Here is an 18,504-nt window from a genome sequence, read left to right on the forward strand (position 1 = left end):
TTTTTTTTTTTTTTTACATGGAGGTCACCACTTATCAAGGCCCAGAAGCACCTCGGGGATAAGGGTTATTGTGTGTACAGTAATCAATGGGATAGTATTGTAGTACTAGTTGTATTAGAGATTTGATGAAGTGTCATTACTTAAGGGGGCGGTTCATCAGGAATTTGTGTTGGACTTGAAGACATCCAAGTTGAAGTCGGGAGGGAAACAGGCAAGCAGCAGAGAGTTCCACAGGAAAGAGAAAGAAGCTTTGTTCATGGAATCTATGTTTTGATTTAGGCACGGATAAAGAGTGGGGAAAATTATTGACAGTGGTTTCAGCTAGTTGGGTGTTTTTCGTAAAAGATTGGGAAGGGGGGGGGGCAGAGAATGGAGCTCACACGAGCACTTGCCATGGAAATAACAATAAACCAGAGACAGGCTCGCAACATCTCTTCTATGGAAGAGAGGTTGCAGGGAAGAAAAACGGGCATCCCCCACCAAGCCACGAAGTCTATTTTGTACTCTGTCAAGGCAGGATAGGCTTTTTTAGCAGCTCCTGCCCAGATGTGGCAGCAGTACTCCATCCTTGGACGTACTTGGCTTTTATACAGTATAATAAATCCACAGATATAAGTTAAAACTAAAATATTTCTCAATATTGAATCGTAATTTTTTTTTTTTGGTACTAGTTTATACACATTGGTTCTATTTGTTTATTTTGAGTATTTCAGAAAAATCCATGCACTAATTTTTTAAATATACATGAATAATTGTAAATTTTTTTTCCGTTCCTTATATTATGGCCGATACTGTATAGATAGAGAATTGCATCAGCAGTGAGGTATCTTCTGGAGCGGTAGAAGGATCCCACCATTTTCCTAGCAACCTTGGCCACAGACTTGATGTATGTGTTCCATTTCAGATCAGGAGTAAAGGTCAAACCCAGAAGCTTATCAAAACATGGGGCCTCCCCTAGACGGGAGTCATCCATTTCAATTGATGCCAGATGGGGATCAGAGCGTTTATGATGTAATGATAGGAGCTTGGTCTTAGATGCATTAAAAGGTAACCAGCCACTTCTTTTCCCACTGTACCACATGCTCAAGATTTGAAGAGAGAATCAGAACATTGTCATTTACGGCCTTTGATGTGTTGCCATAGATAGTCATGTCAACAGCATAGATGTCAACAAATGATTTTAGTATGTGTTTTGGGAGATCATTGATATAGATCAGGAAGAGAGTTGGGCCCAGTATGGACCCCTGAGGGACTCCAGCATTAATACTGTAGGCCTCTGATTTCTGCCCATCAACCACTACTCTTATGAGCCTATCAGAGAGAAAAGATTTAATGATTGAGAAAATATTTCCAGTTATACTGTAGCTGGAGATCTTGTGAAGTAGGCCTTTATGCCATACCTTATTGAAGGCCTTTGATATGTCAAGAGCAATTGCTCTAAAAATGAAGCTTTTGTTGAGAGATTTGCTAATCCTATGAGATATAACCGTTAGCACATCTGCTGTAGATCTAGCAGAACGGACACCATATTGCGAGTCACTAAGAAGGTTATTTCTGCTGAGGTGGTTGACTACTTCTCTATTTAATATGGATTCCAGCAACTTACTCATGACACACAGGAGACTTACTGGTCTGTATTGCGAGGGAGATGACTTATAACCTGAATTCTTAAATACAGGGTATACTAATCAGGTTTTCCAGGTTGTTGGAAAGCATTTCTTCTTAAGGCAACACTTAAACAGTTTTGTAAGTATGGGGGATAAGTTCTGGTTGGAGCTTTTTAACACTAATTGGAATACCGTCAGGACCAGTTGCTTTACTGGAATCAAGGTTCTTGATTAGCTTGGCGACCTCATGCACAGATATTTGTATGTTACCTAGCATGTTGTGTGTTATAGGAGAAAATACGGGGAGTTGATGGCCTTCGTCGCATAGGGTAGAATTAGCTGCAAAGTTCTTGGCAAATAGTTTGGCCTTGTCGGATGCTGACGAGATGAGCTCTGGTACATTGATAATGGTTGGGATAGAACGCACGCTTCGGTTCAGGATTCTATTTGCTATTTGCCAGAACTGGTAGGAACCAAGCTGCTGCTCAGCTACTTTAGATTTAACGAATTGAGCATATAGCTCTCTTGCATTTTTCATTACTCTTTTACAGTGGTTGCTGGCGGTCCTTCTGAAAGCAGCTTTAGTCTCAATGCATCTATTACATTGGTAGCTATGGAAAAAGTGATTTCTGTGCGCGATGGCAGCAGCACATGGTTGGCTGTTAGGTTTTTGTTGGAATTTTTTGGATGGTATGAATTGGTCTATGCCTACAAGTAAGTATTCGGTCAGGTCTGATACTATAGATGACACATCCTTTTTAAACATGGAATAGAGAGGTAGATCAGATATGAATATACGGAAGCTATCCCAGTCAGCCATAGAGTATCGGTATCCAGTAGAGTGGAGAGGTACGTCTGTAGACTTATTATATTTCATTTTTATCTTAACTGCTACAACAGAGTGGTCGGAGGATCCCAGAGGAGATAGAACGGAACATGAGCATAGCTCAGGGGAAGTGATGAGAAAAAAGTCTAGAAGGTTTGCGTACTGACCGGTAGTATCAGGCACACTGGTGGGCTTGTGAACAATCTGAGTGAGGTCATACGCAATGACAAAATCATGATAGAACCTCCCCTCATCATCAGTTTTATTTGAGTGGGTCAGCCATTCCACATTATTGACATTGAAGTCACCGCAAATGTGAATGTTAGCCGAGGGATGAACAGACAGGATGTGGTCAATTTTCTCCAATATACTCTTAAAGATAGTAACTCCGCTGTTGTGGGGGTGATAGAGGGCAAATTTTCTAATATTTAGATATATTACTATTTTCGACACAACAATTTAGTAAGTAATATTATTTTTGGTTACAAGGACATATTTAAAAACTCCATCTGTCAACTATCTTCACAAGCACCCAAAATATGTCCACCTGAATTCAGGCTACCTATGTGTCAAATTTTAAAATTCCCATAATAAAAGCACATATTGGTCTTGTCAGTTCACTCTTCCTCTGCACATATTGAACCGTCTCTGGGAAACTCATCAATAAATTTCAGATCTTACTAATAATACAACACCGACCAAAAGGTTGCCTGCATTCTTTCACAAGTAAACATGTTCAGTTGCCATCTTATGAGCATCTATCAGGTTAATGTTCAGTCAAGACTTTCCTATAAAGGTATTAGTCACCCGATGCTATGCACAAAGAGATCATGTTTTTATGCATAAAATCTTGATCTACTACTAGAGTATATCGTTGACGTCTCAGTAAAATGTTGATAATCCTTTGTGGGTTATTTAATGCCGAGTCCAGTTATTTTGGGAATAGTATTCGATGTTGTATTCAGTTATTTTATGAGATTTTTATTCTTCAAGCTCCTTGTATTTTCAATCGTTAGTTCATAGCTTTTGATTTGGTTGTTTTATAGTGGATTTTGTCATTTTTATTCCCTGTCTTGCAGAATAGGATTAGGTTTTGCAATGGGAGGGGGAAAAGGGTTACAGTATTATTAAGTCCTGTATTATGAATGTAGTTATATTATTGATAGGGTTTTATATTCAAATTGTCCTCATTCTTAAGGAAGGTTTCTTGGAGACAAATAACCAAAGGATTAAATTTGGTTTGCAACAATAAAATTTCATTGTAATTTGCCTTCAATCCACGGTAATTCCATTGGATTATCTTGTAATTGATGAGGATTTTTTTTTTTTTTTTTGGTTTGAAGAGTAACTTCAGTTTCCATGTCTTCTAATTCCGTAAATCTATTTGTAGTAGTAGTAGTAGTAGTGGCTTCTGTTTGTGGTAATTTCTTTATATTATTTTGTTTTTTGGTAGATGTATTTTTTGTTTGTTTTTCAAGTGTGTTTTTTTTCACCATGGGGGAAGACGTATTGGTGACCTGTGTGGTCTTTCTTTTAACTGATTTTGTTTTTCCTTAGTTTAGTCTTTTTCAGCATCTGCATGACGTAATCGTAATTTTTGTGGTCTTTCTTTTGATTGACTTTGTTTACTTGGATGTTCTGATTTTGATTGAGAATTTGTTTTATTGGTAACATTAGTTGATAATATGTTTGGTTTGATTTCATTTATAAATTTGGGCCAGTCGTTTGGTCCCAACTATAACAATTTGTTTATTAGTATTTCGTATTTGGAGTCTTGGTTAGTGATGTTGGATGATATACAACTTGAGGTGACTACATGCATCCTCATGATGCCCAAACTTCTGGCATTTAAAGCACCGAAGTGGGTTTGGTATAAAGGGTTCAACTTTTTCAACGTTGAACCCAATTTTAATTTCTTTTGGGATAGTGGGTCTATCGAACTGCATAATGTAAGTGTTCGTATGTATAGTCTGATTCTCTTTTTTCGTAATTTTTTAACGTTTATCACTCCTTGGTTTTTAAGTTCTTTTGTTATCTCTTCAGTAGTGTACATTGAGAGGTCTTCCGATTTTTCTACGCCTTTGGATGTATTCAGATTCTTGTGTGGATAAGTTTTGATATTTATGTTGTGGAAAGTTTTCATTCCTAGGAGAAAAGTGGCATGTTTTTCTCTTTCCACTTCCACCAGTAGGGTTTTATTTTTTTAAAGTTTTTACATTTTTTGGGGGTAATATACGCCGATATAATTTTATGTATAATAAACAGTGATAAGTCAGTTATTTTGGTTTCTTCGGTGGATTCCAATAAAATAAATTCTGAGGATGTTTGATGTAGTTCATTATCTGAACCATCAGAGTCAACGTGTTGGCGCTTGGAGTTTTTATGATTGACCATATATATATATATTTTAAATTCATTGTTTATGCTCCCCACCCACCTCGGAGTCCAATATTGGGGCATGTTAAGGGGGAAACCCATTCGCCTTGTCATGCCAGGGCTACATAAACAGTATACATGTTCCAAATGGGAGCCATGAGCACCCATAATCCTTTAGTTACACAATCCAAGTCATTTGTGGTAACTTCTGGCACTATACAGCCATGTCATGACTTTAATCATTTGGCACATTTGACCCAAGCCACCGACTTCTAACACATGGAAAAGAAAGGAAAATATGCATATAGTTTATAGTGGTACAGGGTACAACTGTATTTGTTATGGTTTAAAGGAAATTGATAGAAAAGTAGAAGATGTGTTAGGGCTTGACATAACTAGCCAATTGATCAGATCGGGCCCCTCCGACCACCCGTCTAGTCTTGTACGAGGCCAAAGTGGAGTGTTGCAACCGATATCTTTAATTTCCCTAGATAACAGTTGCTTAGCCACCAGGATCCTTTTCCGAGTCATTACGGGTCGCCACCCACGGCCAACAGATGGCCCCTTTGAGAGACTTTTACTCTCTGCAGGGGGACAGTCGGTGTATTCTAGTGCCCTACCGACAGGGTTGGGAAGTAGGGAAGGAAAAAAAAAGGGGGTGGGGAAGGAAAAAAAAGGGGGTGGGGAAGGGGAAAGGGGCTGTTTTGTAGAACATAATTAAGTTTTACAAAAGAGAATAGAAAACAAAAAAACAGAAGTTTAATGTAGGTGCATTTCATCTCAGGAAGCCACTAGACAGTCTAATCTGGTAGCACCAGCATACTTTTCTCCCAACATGACCATACCAACAAAGTCTTCTGTTTTGCACACATCTTCCTATACTATTCAAATTTAATCTTCCTGAGATCATCAGAACTTAGCTTGAAAACTCGTATAACACATTTATTGTATCATTCTCATATCATTTTTTCAAAACCCAACTAACCACATTATCACACTGTATACACGTACCAGGAAATTTAAAAAGGATTAATTTCAAATCAATAAAAATTTAAATGTTTTTAAAAATAGATAATAAAAATCCAACCTGGTTTCATTGGTATAGTCAATAAGCAATTCTTGGCAAACTTCCAAAACATGCAAATAAGTTTTCATAATGAATTCTTCCCCTTCTCCTTCGCCAAGAAACCTTTCAAGTGACATTGTGACCTAAAAATATAACATTTATAAAGATTGAGAAATTGCTTTTTTTTTTTTCTTTTTTCTTTAATAGAAATACATTTAAATATTTTAACATTGGAATAAAAAAAATTACTTACCAACAGTTATTAAAGCTAGAATATCCTTCATTCAATTATTTGTCCATTTCATTTTGCTTCATTTTTTTTTTTTTTTTTGTAGTAAACTATTTTAATTCATAGATTCCGTGTGATATATGATTAAACTGTTTTTAGTCTATAGGATTAGTAAGAGAAGAACTTTTATACCATAAAAACATTGATATATAACGTGCTTTATAATATTAACGCATTTCTGTTAGATTTGCAGAAGTTTCTAAAAAATTAAATATAAAAAAAAAAGGCTGAAAAATAAATATTCTATTTCTGGAACTTTCAAAAAAGCTAATAAAAACTGCACATTAATATTCTGATTTCTTTGTTATTACCTAACTCCTATGCTCATAGACACCAAGTTAAAAAAAAAAAAAAAAAGGTATTGTAAAAATATTGTTTAATCTAAAAATAATATGTTAAATAAAAACGATTTATTGTAATGTCTACATAATAGTTGCAATGTTAGTAGAATCACCTATTTCCGCACTAGTTGTAAACATGATCTTGTTTACATGTAAAGAAAAATTAATAAAGTAATTTATGTCTCATGTCACTAAAGTGTTGTTTTTTTTAGTTTTATTTTCAAACTTAATATTTATGTTTTAAACATTAAATATGCAAAATTTCCATCAGAAAAATTGTGTAATTTTTCTTCTCTAGTTATGTTCATAGCAGGCAAATATACCCTTTAATCTCTTTTCCTTTTAATATATAAATTAAAATTAGTCTCCTTATCATTTCTTTGTCATCAATTGCTTTCTTCCTACAAAGTCAATATTTGATTTTAATTTGTCACTTTTTCTTACAGATAGTTGCAGCATGTTATTAAGAATGTAATTCAATTTAATTTTTTGCAGAAAATACTTTATCCAGATCAAAAATATTTTCAAATTGCTACCTTAAAAACATGAAAGTAACTATTTATTCAAGCAGAGTTATTTTCCTTTAATTGGAGCAAATAATAATATTTGGAAGAAAAAAATTGGAAGTTTGTTTCCAAAATATCTAAAAAATAATTCTGACTTGGATAAAGTTTTTCTGGAAGGAATTAACAAAAGCAAAATAAATTGCAAGAAAATACACTCCCAAGCAACACGAGATAAGTACATCTTATCATTAATACGTTGGCCATAAAAAAAAAAGATATGTCGAACACAATTGAACTGTGAATAAAAGTAATAGGCAATTTAAGCTGACCCAGCTATTATATAGATATTATTTATATCTTATATATTCACAACTAAGATTTTGTACAATTAAGAAAAGTTTTATAGTTACATATCTGTTCAACATGCTTTTGCAACGAAGCAAAGACTAAAAATACAAAGCAATCAGCATTAAGAACAGAAAACGCCACATGTAGCAAAAGCTAGGAACAAATAAAAGAACAAATTCAAGTGAAAAGAAAAAAATAACAAAATTTGATGCTTTTTGCCGACGTCCACCCAGATTAGATGTGTTTACTGAACAGGTCACACTATAATTGGAATAGCAGTAAAATGGATAAAAACATATGCATGGCGAAATTAACCATGTGCTTCTTTAAGGAACCCTTTTTTCTTTTTTTCAAAAACTTATTTCTTAACCAGTACTGAGAATATCGGGGCAAATATATCAAAACTTATATTCATTCTTCATTTGAATTAAAACAAAAAAAGTTTTTTTAATCAATTTTAAATAAATAAATAAAAATTCAAAACACTACTAATTTGAGTTCTAAAAATTTAGAAGTATGCATATATTTCATATACATAACCACATTGACACATTGGTTCCCATTAGATCACCAAAGTTAAGCAACATTGAGCCTGGTCAGTATTAAAATGAGTGACCATTTGGTAATACCTGGTGCTATATATGCTCTTAAACCTGGAAATGGATCGGCATCACTAGGCTATTCTTAGCCAAGACACACTGCATGAAATAATGCAGCATTCCCACAACCATGGAAGGCTAAGGAACTCAGCAATCATCATCCATATTAGTTGCATAGTACACATCTGATCTAGGACGGATATCAGTAAGGAGTCCTCCAAAATTATATTTTTGAAACATTTTCAAAAAATGTGTTATTTAATAAAAAAAAAAATTAAAAAATGATTTACGTGTAATATTATGATAGTACAGAAATTACAAAAAAGTTATATTGAGGTTTGCAAAAAAAAAAAAAAAAAATTTAGATAGAAATCATGTTCTTACTTATTTCATACCATAAAAGTTGTACAACAAAAATATCAATACAAACATAACAGCTTTCACAATTCTTTAACAAAAGGAATGATGTCAAAATAAATAATAAAAAATAAAACAATTGCCCAACTGAAGAGCATAATTATAAAAATGCATGGACATAGATATTACAAAATAATGAATGAACCAAAGAAAAAGTTGATATTACTGTAAAATAATGTAATATAATATATATATATATATATATATATATATATATATATATATATATTAAATTGGAATCTATTATATAAAGGGCTAAAAATGATAAGCTACACAAGATCCATCCATATGGTTAATATATTCTTTTTCAGCATAGAATGTCAACACTTTCTTTAAAATTTGTATTGGGGGAGGAGGGAGGAATGTATCAGAAAAAAATGTAGTACAGAGGGGTTATTTAAAGCGACTCCCACCATTCAATTTTTATTGTGGAACTCTGACTAAAATACACTTTCCTAGGATCAAAGCATAGTATCTGTTTTGCCCTCAGCCTAAAAGAGGATAAAGAGAAATTTTATGAAGACATTGCACATAAGTTTTTAATATTGTCCATAATAGTAGGTAGCCATGCCTATAACTAAATATAAAAAAATCTTATTTAATCAATGAGTGGTATCCAATTTATGGCATATCCCTTGGGTCAGTCAAAAGAAAATCTTATTTGCTGCCATGTTCAGATATACAGTTATAATTCCCCCTTCCTGAGACTTATTCAAAATGGCCATTAGAAATCCACTTACAGGTCAAGAAATCCATGTTTCAGGATCATATTGGCACGTTAATTTTGTAGCTGCACACAAGCTTATGGCTAAAAAAATGTTGATAGTATGAATAAAAACTTTGGTCATTTGAGATTTACAAAATGTTCATATCAAAATAGTACAGAGTATCTTTTTTTTTTTTTACATAAGAGGACTGACAGTATTTTTAATGTAACAAAAGCTGTTTTCTTAATTCTTTTTACCTACGTTTGTCTGTGTCCGAAAAAATTGTATTTAGTTTCTAATTTTATGTTTATTAATGCTCAGAGATTTTCTCTTAAGTCAGGAGGAGGAGGGGTTATTTCGTTCTCAAACCTTTCATTGCCACCTACAAACCTAAGGAAGACTTTTTTATAGGACACGTTACATTAGATCCATTTAAACTTTTTTTTAATCAAATTATTCAACCTTTTCAATGAATAATTACTAGATGAAAAAAAAACAAAAAAAAACACTATTTTAAAAAAGCATTTCATTTCGTTTACTTCTCTAATTAAACGCTAATCTTGTTAAAAAATAATACTTCAAAAAACTTAGAAAATTTGCAAATACATCACAAATTAAACATTTAAAATAAACATAGGGTTAATTTATAGAGGAAAGCAAAAGCTTTCAAGAGAATGATTAATAAAAATAGAGTTTTTAAAAGTACTATGTTAGAATATTTTGTAAAATGTACAAACTAAAATTATTTTTACTGTTCATTAAAATAACAATTTGGGATTCTGGTCACAAAAATTATCAGTTAAGAATCCAAGATTTAACAAATAAAAATCATTTACATATGCAAAAACATTTCCCTTTAAGACAACAGAACTTGCAAACAAAATGATTAACAATAAACATGACATAAAAAGCAGTTGAACAGACACAAAAATTGAACCCTGATATTTCAAACAGAAGTTATTGCAATGATTCAACACAACATACAACAATTCATGCAATAAAAAAAATTGTCTTCAATGCAATAAGAACATAACATTTCTTATTACAGTGGAAATTATAAAATTTCCAATTTTTTTTTTTTTTTTTAATTATCAAAAAATCTTTTTAAAATGGAATTATTTGAAGAGTTAATATCTGAAAATTTGGAGACATTTACATAGAAATAAAAAAAATTTTTTTACACGAACATTGATTCACACAAATACAAAACAATAAATAATTTCCTAATTGTCACCTGATATAAGTCAATTGGTAAAATATCACAAACACATTCACACACGGAAATTATACACATCTCCTGAATTTGAATAGCTTACAATTAAAAATAAAATTGTCCAATCATTAAAATATCAAAAGAAATGCAAAGTGAATTTAAAATAAAAATCTCATCAAAAATGAGATAGATTTTAAACTTTGATCATGATTTAAATAAGAGGAAAGGACATTTTTTTCATAGTTTTCATTTGCTCATTGATAAATTTGTTCAAAAGTTCAAAATATTTAATAAATTATATCTAGAAGTTTGAATAACTGATGATTATTTAAAATGAAGCATTTTTTAAACATTTCAAATTCTAAAAATACTGACATTTTAATTGAACAATAAATCATCACTCTCCACCTATTTTTTTTTTTTTTTTTTTTTCAAAACTATTGAAAATAACGATACAAAATATGTTAGAAATAAGTGACAACTATTCTGTAGCAATTGTGACTCCGAATACATAACACTTATTGCTAGAGGATGTTACTAATACAGTTTAACTGTATTCAAAATCCACCTCTTAATTCTAAATGGAAGACAATGGACAATCTGGGACTAAATCTTCATGAAACTGTGCATGACATGCAAACAAATAAACATAAAATGATGCACTCACCTCTAGTTTTATTCCACTGATCATAATACCAAACTAAAAGTTAAAAAGTTGCACAGAAGAAAATCCTATAGTCACGTTTCAGGAAAGAGTGTTGGGGTTAAAAGCAGAAATTGTGATGCAAAACATTTATGAATCAAATCAAGTTATTTGGAAGCAAAGCCAACGATCACTCGAGTAGAGAAATGATTCAAATAAGCTGGTTAGTTGTCAGCAAGAATCACACATTACTGAAAAATTAGTTCCATTTAGAGTAATCAATTGCTCATCCTCTTTAACATTAGTGCATGTGTCCCAAGCTCATCTCTCCTCCTGCCAAATTTCATTCCACCATTAGACCTTATTGAAGGTGCATGAGGTTTATTTTCGGCAACATAATTTTCTATTATCTGGAGAAACTATCCCCCTTCCCCCACAATTATTACGCTTCCATCATTGGTTATGTTAAAACAAAGTTTTAAGATTAGAACTTCAAAGTTTATTCACTAGAATCAAAAAAAAAATATTATTTTATTTACAACAGTATAAAAGGAATTTATTGGATATTTCAATCTTATTTTTGTGAAATATAGTTTTGGGTTATAAAGATTTAATTATTTTCTGCAAAGCCATGTAGAAAATTCTAATTTCAATAAATAAAATTGAAAATGTTATTTAACTAAATAATGTTTTAGAATTTTACAGATGTAGACTAATAACTTTTATCATTTAAACTACTATATAGCGTTAGGTCTAACAGAATATTTGCTTTGGAGATGAAGTGAAGGTAAGAGCTTTTAAAATAGTTAAATTTTCTGTAACAGTAAGGGATATAAGAGGTATCAAAGGTGATATTAAGGTTGAACCCTGTAATTAAGTCATAAATCAATAAAAACTGCAATAATAAATTTTAAAAACGATAGCTGTTGCATTTTTGGCAGATATCTTAAATTACAAACCACGACTTCAGCACATTATAATCTTCCACAAACTAATAATCTTTTAGAGATTAAAAATGCACCAATCATAGTCTTACATTGTGAAACTTAAAGATATTCTCGAGGTGAAAGAAAGAGGAAGGCTTAGAAATGACAGTTTGCTCATGCATCTAAAAAGAAATTAATAGCTTTGGTTAAAGGCAGTAAAGTATTTCATGACAAGGAATTTCTGCATCAAATCAAACTAGTTTGTGATTCTTGTTCAGAGGTTTAGAAGACCATCACCCCTCAACCAGTTGTAGGATTGACGTTTGGTAACAGGTTTAATGATACCATATGTTTGGATTTGAAAGAACATCGACATAACTAATTCTGCTCCTAAGTGATACATCCACTAGATACTGTGCTGCCAAGCAGAGTGAAGAAATTATTTGCAACATATTTTTCATGTGAATATCTTACTTTGAAGCAACCAAACAGATTTTAAATTACAATAGAAGAAGAAGACTTTAATAATTAGGGCTATAATTCATTCACTTGTCGATAGGAATCATTACACAGGTTATAAAGTTTGAAAAGATGCACCTGAAGAAGATTGGAGGTTAAATCTGCAGAATCGTTTTGAATATAACAACCAAGATGAGAATAGTAGTCTGAATAATTTAAAAAAAAAAAAATGAAATAAAAAAAATACCATGCTCTAAAAATTTAAAAACAAAAAAAATTTTTTTTTTAAATAAATAAAATATCATGCTCTAAAAAAAAAAAAAAAAAAAAAAAAAAGTCATGTTTTATATTACTGGTATTGATCAGACTATTGTTCTCATCTTGAGTGTTATTTGTGCAATGTTTCGGTCAGATTATCCTTCAACTGTCCTCAGACATGTTGGCTGTTGTTTGGAAAGAAAAGAGAAAAGTTACTGGTTCCGTAGTTACTAACTCAAAGAATACGAAAATATCTACAGACCCAGTAACTGTTTTCTTTTCAAACAACCACCAACATGTCTGAGGGCGGTCAAAGGGCAATCCAATCGAAACGTTAGAGAAATAACACTCAAGATGAGAACAATAATTCGATCAAAAGTAATATAAACATTCAGCCCTCATCTAAAAAATTCAGAATTTTAAGCCATGTTTTACTTTTAAATCTTTTTACAAATCACTATCTCAATTAGCTTTTGATATCTCCAACCAGTAAACAATTTAAACACATAAAATCATTTGCACCTGTAATTTATTTTTTGTTTATTCAAATTGTTTAATTTCTATTTGTTTCTTAATATTATGTAAAAGGTTCTTTTGTGTCAAAATTTAGCTCTAATATTGTTGGTTTCATAAAAATAAATATTACTTCAAGCAAAGGGGGAAGTATATTTTTCTTATTTTCACTCTATAATAATAATGATGACTGTGGTGCTCATTATATACATAAATATCTGTGTGTAACTACTCAACTATAATCATAGACCAGACCATCCATCTTTTAACTACCACTAGGAAAAAATAACTATAGAAACAAATTAAAAGTAAAATATAATTTATTAGATTGTGATAAAAAAAAAAAAAACACTTCAGAAAATTACTTTTTTATTTTTTTTAATTAAATAATTCTAACAGCCAATGTGTTTGAAATTTGGTTAAAAAAAAAAAAAAAAAAAGCCACTTTGTAGTGACTGATGATGAACCGAGACATTGCTTTGAGTAATTAATAAAAGTATTTTGCAATTGAAACTGAACAACCTTTAATAAAACAAAAAATATATTTGAACTTAAGTATTTTGATCTGGTTTTATAACATAAGATGTATTTTTTTTTAGCATTAATCAGTATCTGTTAAATTTTTTTAACTTTTTCATTAGTTGCTAATCATGTTTTTTTTGGGTTTTTTTTTTGGTTTTTTTAAGTATTAAAAAGTCAAAGGAGTTCACAAAGTCAAAATATCTTATGATTTAATAGACTCTTCCATTCTCTTTCTCCTTAATACTTTGTTTCATATTTATTTGTTTATAAATAAATATATATATATAATTTCTTAATGTTAAGATTGGTTGATAAAGAAGCAGTAGCTAGCAGAAGTTGCTGTTGTTGCTTTCAAACAAACATAATGACAACTTTTGATAACCACCATTCATCCTTTATGAAGTCATCTATTTTCAATATCAGCAGTTTTTTCTGGTGGCACTGTTCAAGTTTTTTTAAGGTCTTTATTGTAGATGGTCCAGGTCTCACACACATATAATAGGGTGGAGACAACTATGGTGTTGTACACCATCACATTTGTCTGGATGATTAGATTCTTGTTATTCGAGACCCTGGTGGACAGTCTTCCAAATGTGGTGTGGCCTGCCTGTAGTCGGTTTTTGATTTCTTTGGAGCAATTAGCTTGAGTGGAAAGAATGCTGCCCAGGTATGGGAAGTGCTCGACGCATTCTATGGTGGTGCCATCCATGGTGATGTTAAAGTCTAACACAACTTCCCCTGGCAATGATTTAATTGTTAGACCAAGGCACGAGTACACGGCATGAAAATTGTCCAGACTGTTGGAGTTCATCTGGGGATTGGGCCATGACAGCATTATCATCTTTATATTGCAGTTCCGTCACTTTGATGGTGTTGGTCATTCGTCTTGATTTTAATCTGACCAGTTTGAAAATTCCTCCATCAAACCTGAACTTGTTTTGGGGGACTTCAAATATCATGGCCACGAGATAGAGAGAGAACAGTGTCAGTGCCAGCACACAGCTCTGTTTAAGCCTGCAAGTGATCGAGAAGGGCTCTGACAAGTTGCTTTGATGGATCACTTTATTTCATGTGAATTAAGTGGTAAGATTATGTGTTCAACATAACTGTCCTCAAGAGAGCCAATGTCACCAGCATTGAGGCCTTGATCACGAAACACCGATGGAGATGGTCTGGCCATGTGGCTCACATGGAGGACACTAGACTGCCAAAGCAAGTGCTCTTCAGTCAACTAAATGCAGGAAATCGACTCTGAGGCCACCCGCTGTTTAGATTCAAAGACCAGCTGAAGAAATTTCTAGGTGAGGCCAATATAGATTCAAACACCTTTGAAGCTACATCGAACAAGAAACATGAATGGAAAAACAGAGTCAAAGTGGTTACAAGCCCATTCAAAGAAAATAGAAGAGCCAATCTAATAACCAAACGGCAACAAAGAGCCAACCAATCACAACTACTCCCCACAATACAATGTGACCAATGCCCCTGATTATTCAGAGCCCAAATTGTTTTTTTCCAGCCGCAAAAGAACTCGCCATCCTGATAATGACTAAAATTCTTACGAAACTCCAAGCTTTCTCTTCTGCTTCTTTTCTGTATTGGACTGGGGAACTATGCTATTCAGACATGAATGCATGCCGACATCAATTTTCGATATATATATATATATATATATATATGTTCAGTGACAAGCAATTTTATTCTCCCCCCCCCCATTCAGCATGTAAATATTATTTTGAATGCTTAATATCCCCTAAAGTAAACCCATCTTGTATAACCCCTCCCACCTCAGGAGGAGAAAATAAAAGGGACAATCAAGCAAGCAAGCAGGGAGTCAGATTTGGACAGTTTTAATAGATTGTTTTAGACTGGCCTTGAATTTACTTGTGGTGCTCATTGTGTCCTAGATTGAGGCTTGATCTTGTATCCAATCCGACTTTCATGAAGGGTGGATAAAAACAACAAAACAAGACAAGATACAAATCTTACCGAATTGTGAAAGGAAGAGGATAAATCTCTTTCTCTCTCTTTTATATATATTTATATATATATATAAATATATATAATTCTTATCCACCTCAAGCAAAGTATATTGCCACTTGGAGATCATGTCTACAGGGGATTATGTGAGGAGTTGAGCAGTGAGATGTCTATTCGAATTACATTTAAACATCCACATGTTAGTACAGTAAAGGTAACGATCCCCCTCCACAAGTGAAAAATTTACTTACACCATGACTAATGTTTGTGTAAAATTTCAAAAACAATTCAACAAGTGGTTATTGAGAAAAGTGCGAACAAACTGATGGATGAATGATATTTTGGCAATTTTACCCCTAAAATGGTCCCTGGAGGAGGAAGGAGGAGAAGGGCAACTAGAATTATCTTGGAAAATCTGTTCTGGCAAAAATTTACTCCCACCATGAATGTTTGTGCAAAATTTCCAAAATTTCAGGATGTGGTTGTTGAGAAAAGTATGAGCAAACAGGAATGAATTACTAGGTCCAATCCCTCTTGTCGGCGGACCAAAAATGGAGGCTATTTTTTCCAGAGTCTAGCAGTTCAATAAAAGAAGCTGTAAGAGAAATCTGTTGAATGCAAGGTTGCAGGTGCAGGGATATCCATAAGTCGAAAGTGATAGAGTATCACTGAGACGGTTGGAGTTAAATTTAACGAGATTTCTTATTTACAGAAGAGTTCTACCGTGTCACATTCACATCCATATCAATTATAAAAGAGTGAATAACTTTGGAAAAATAACAGCATTTGACAAAACTCAAAATCGCTATACTGGGCTAAAATAATATTTATTTACATGTTTAAGAAACAGTAATTCAAATCATTTTAACGTTAAGGGTTTTTGCCAAAAATGTTCATTAGACAGCCTTTGCTAATAAGAATGTCCTGTAGAAAAGGCAAAAAGTTTGATTACAGATTTTCATAAACAAAGGGAGACACGTGGTTATTTTCCGGAGAGAAAAGAAAATGATCATTAAAACATAAGCGTCTTGCGTGTGTATGTGTTCATTACATATGGAAACAACAATTTGAAAAAACTTGTCGAAAAGAATTAATCCTCATTCGATATGGTAACTTTCCATGCTGAGAATTTAAGGTGCATGGCGCGCGCGAAGTCATGTTGGTGATTTAACATCCTACAAGACAGTCATGCAGCGATGAGGTTTACTCATAGAACTGCATCCTGAACTAATTTGATTTTCGTGGGCTTAATCTTATATATGTATGTTCTAGAACATTCCGGACTATTTGTTGTTTCACTACATGCGAAATATAACGTAGTTCTTTTATTGCATGTGTGTGGATGGGCAAATCACAACATAGTTGTCTTGCGTGTACTTCATACGCATGCCTGTTGAAAACGGTGATTGCTAGATGTCTCTGCCAAAGATTTATTCTGGCAGTATATAGCGGTTGCTACAAAGCAATTAGAGTAAAAAGCTTACTGCCATCTTTGTACTGCAACAGTGAAGGGATGGCATTTTGCTGCTCGACAACTTAGTTGAGGGCTTGTACATAAGAAATGCTTGAAAATATCATAGACAAAATAACCAGTAAATTGAATCTATCCCTCAAAGCAGCAACATTAGAAGCTTATTTTAACCACACAATACAGATCATACATGTATTGTGAAACAAAGAGACGCATCACTATTCCTCTCAGCAATGAAACTAGTCAAGTCAATTAAGACAAATTATCGGCCTTTTTTCACTCCTTCCAATTTTGCATCACATGTTATAGTTTTATGCAAATAAATATTACAAGCAAATAAGCAAAAAAAATAAATGAATAAAGTAAAAACAATCCACAAACTTTTATAAGTATAGATTTTAGTAGTTTCTTATATTTTAACATGATAAAAAAATGTGTTTCATTTCTTTAGTCCTAATTTAGCGCAGATATTTCAATATCGTAAATACTTAGAATCTAAATACAATAACAAGCAATTTCTTGTTTTGTCTTTTCTAACTATATAATAACATTATAAGTGTAATTATGCCAATGGAATTCATTCTTGGGAATGATGTGGAACAGGTTAGAGTCAGACGTGTCTTCATGAAATGCACCAGATGTCGATTGTAAAAGAACGAACGAACTTGAGCAAATGTTCGGTGCTTGAAAAGCTGTTTGACTTGGTTGAGTGAAGACTGTTAATCTTGGTTGATAACTTCGATCTGTAACAGGTTGACATAAGGAAATGCATTCAACTATAAAACCCTGTTCTTTGAAAATTATTTTAAATGTTAGATATAAAAATATTTTATGAACCTATTTTCCATTACTTTTTTTTTTTTTTTTATAGTTTTTTAAACTTAGGAATTTTTGGAACACTTAAACATGGTCATAAAAACAAGTGTTCATGCTTTATTTTTAAATGCAATAAAAATACCAAGAACGTTAACAAACTAACTATCCGATGTGCTAACAATTTTACCATTAATATGACAATAATTTATACAAACTGTTTTAATTTGTTTTTTGAAAAGCTAAAATTTACTTGATTAGTTCTATAATTCATGCAAAAGTTAAAAAATGGTTCTTATCCAGAATATTTAAAAAATATTAAAACAAATAGAGAAATCTGTAGCATGTACTTAGCTGTGACAAAATGAAAAAGCCATATTCCAAACTTCACATAAATTGATCAAGTAGTTTTATTTTTAATTAAGAAAATTAAATTTTGGTGAGTTAAAAAAAAAAAAAAAAAAAAAAAAAAAATCAAATCCGATATGTAACTGTCTTGACCGCGATTTTGAAAAAAATTTTCAAGAAAAACAAGCCACGCGTGCGTGGTCCCCCTCTTGTGCTGCATGTGAGATGACGCCACAAAAAAATAGTGAAGAAATGATGAATGTGAGAAGTGTGAAG

At 32.4% G+C, this 18,504-nt stretch overlaps 1 protein-coding gene across 7 annotated transcripts in view; it reads right to left on the reverse strand.

The window, feature by feature from the left end:
• LOC145285823 (E3 ubiquitin-protein ligase UBR4-like) overlaps positions 1–18,504 on the reverse strand; it is a 350,597-nt gene that overhangs the window by 239,913 nt on the left and 92,180 nt on the right. For 5 of the 7 annotated variants that reach the window (XM_080134243.1, XM_080134244.1, XM_080134247.1 and 2 more), the window contains exons 30-31: positions 10,963–10,995; positions 5,897–6,018 (exon numbers count right to left, since the gene is read on the reverse strand). In XM_080134243.1, the coding sequence (XP_079990369.1) occupies positions 5,897–6,018; positions 10,963–10,995 (155 nt within the window). The remainder of the gene's footprint in view (positions 1–5,896; positions 6,019–10,962; positions 10,996–18,504) is intronic. The other 2 variants (XM_080134245.1, XM_080134248.1) reach the window with 1 other exon arrangement.

Source organism: Euprymna scolopes, chromosome 10 (assembly GCF_053919585.1).
Source record: "Euprymna scolopes isolate OS-2025 chromosome 10, ASM5391958v1, whole genome shotgun sequence".
Taxonomy (NCBI): domain Eukaryota; kingdom Metazoa; phylum Mollusca; class Cephalopoda; order Sepiida; family Sepiolidae; genus Euprymna; species Euprymna scolopes.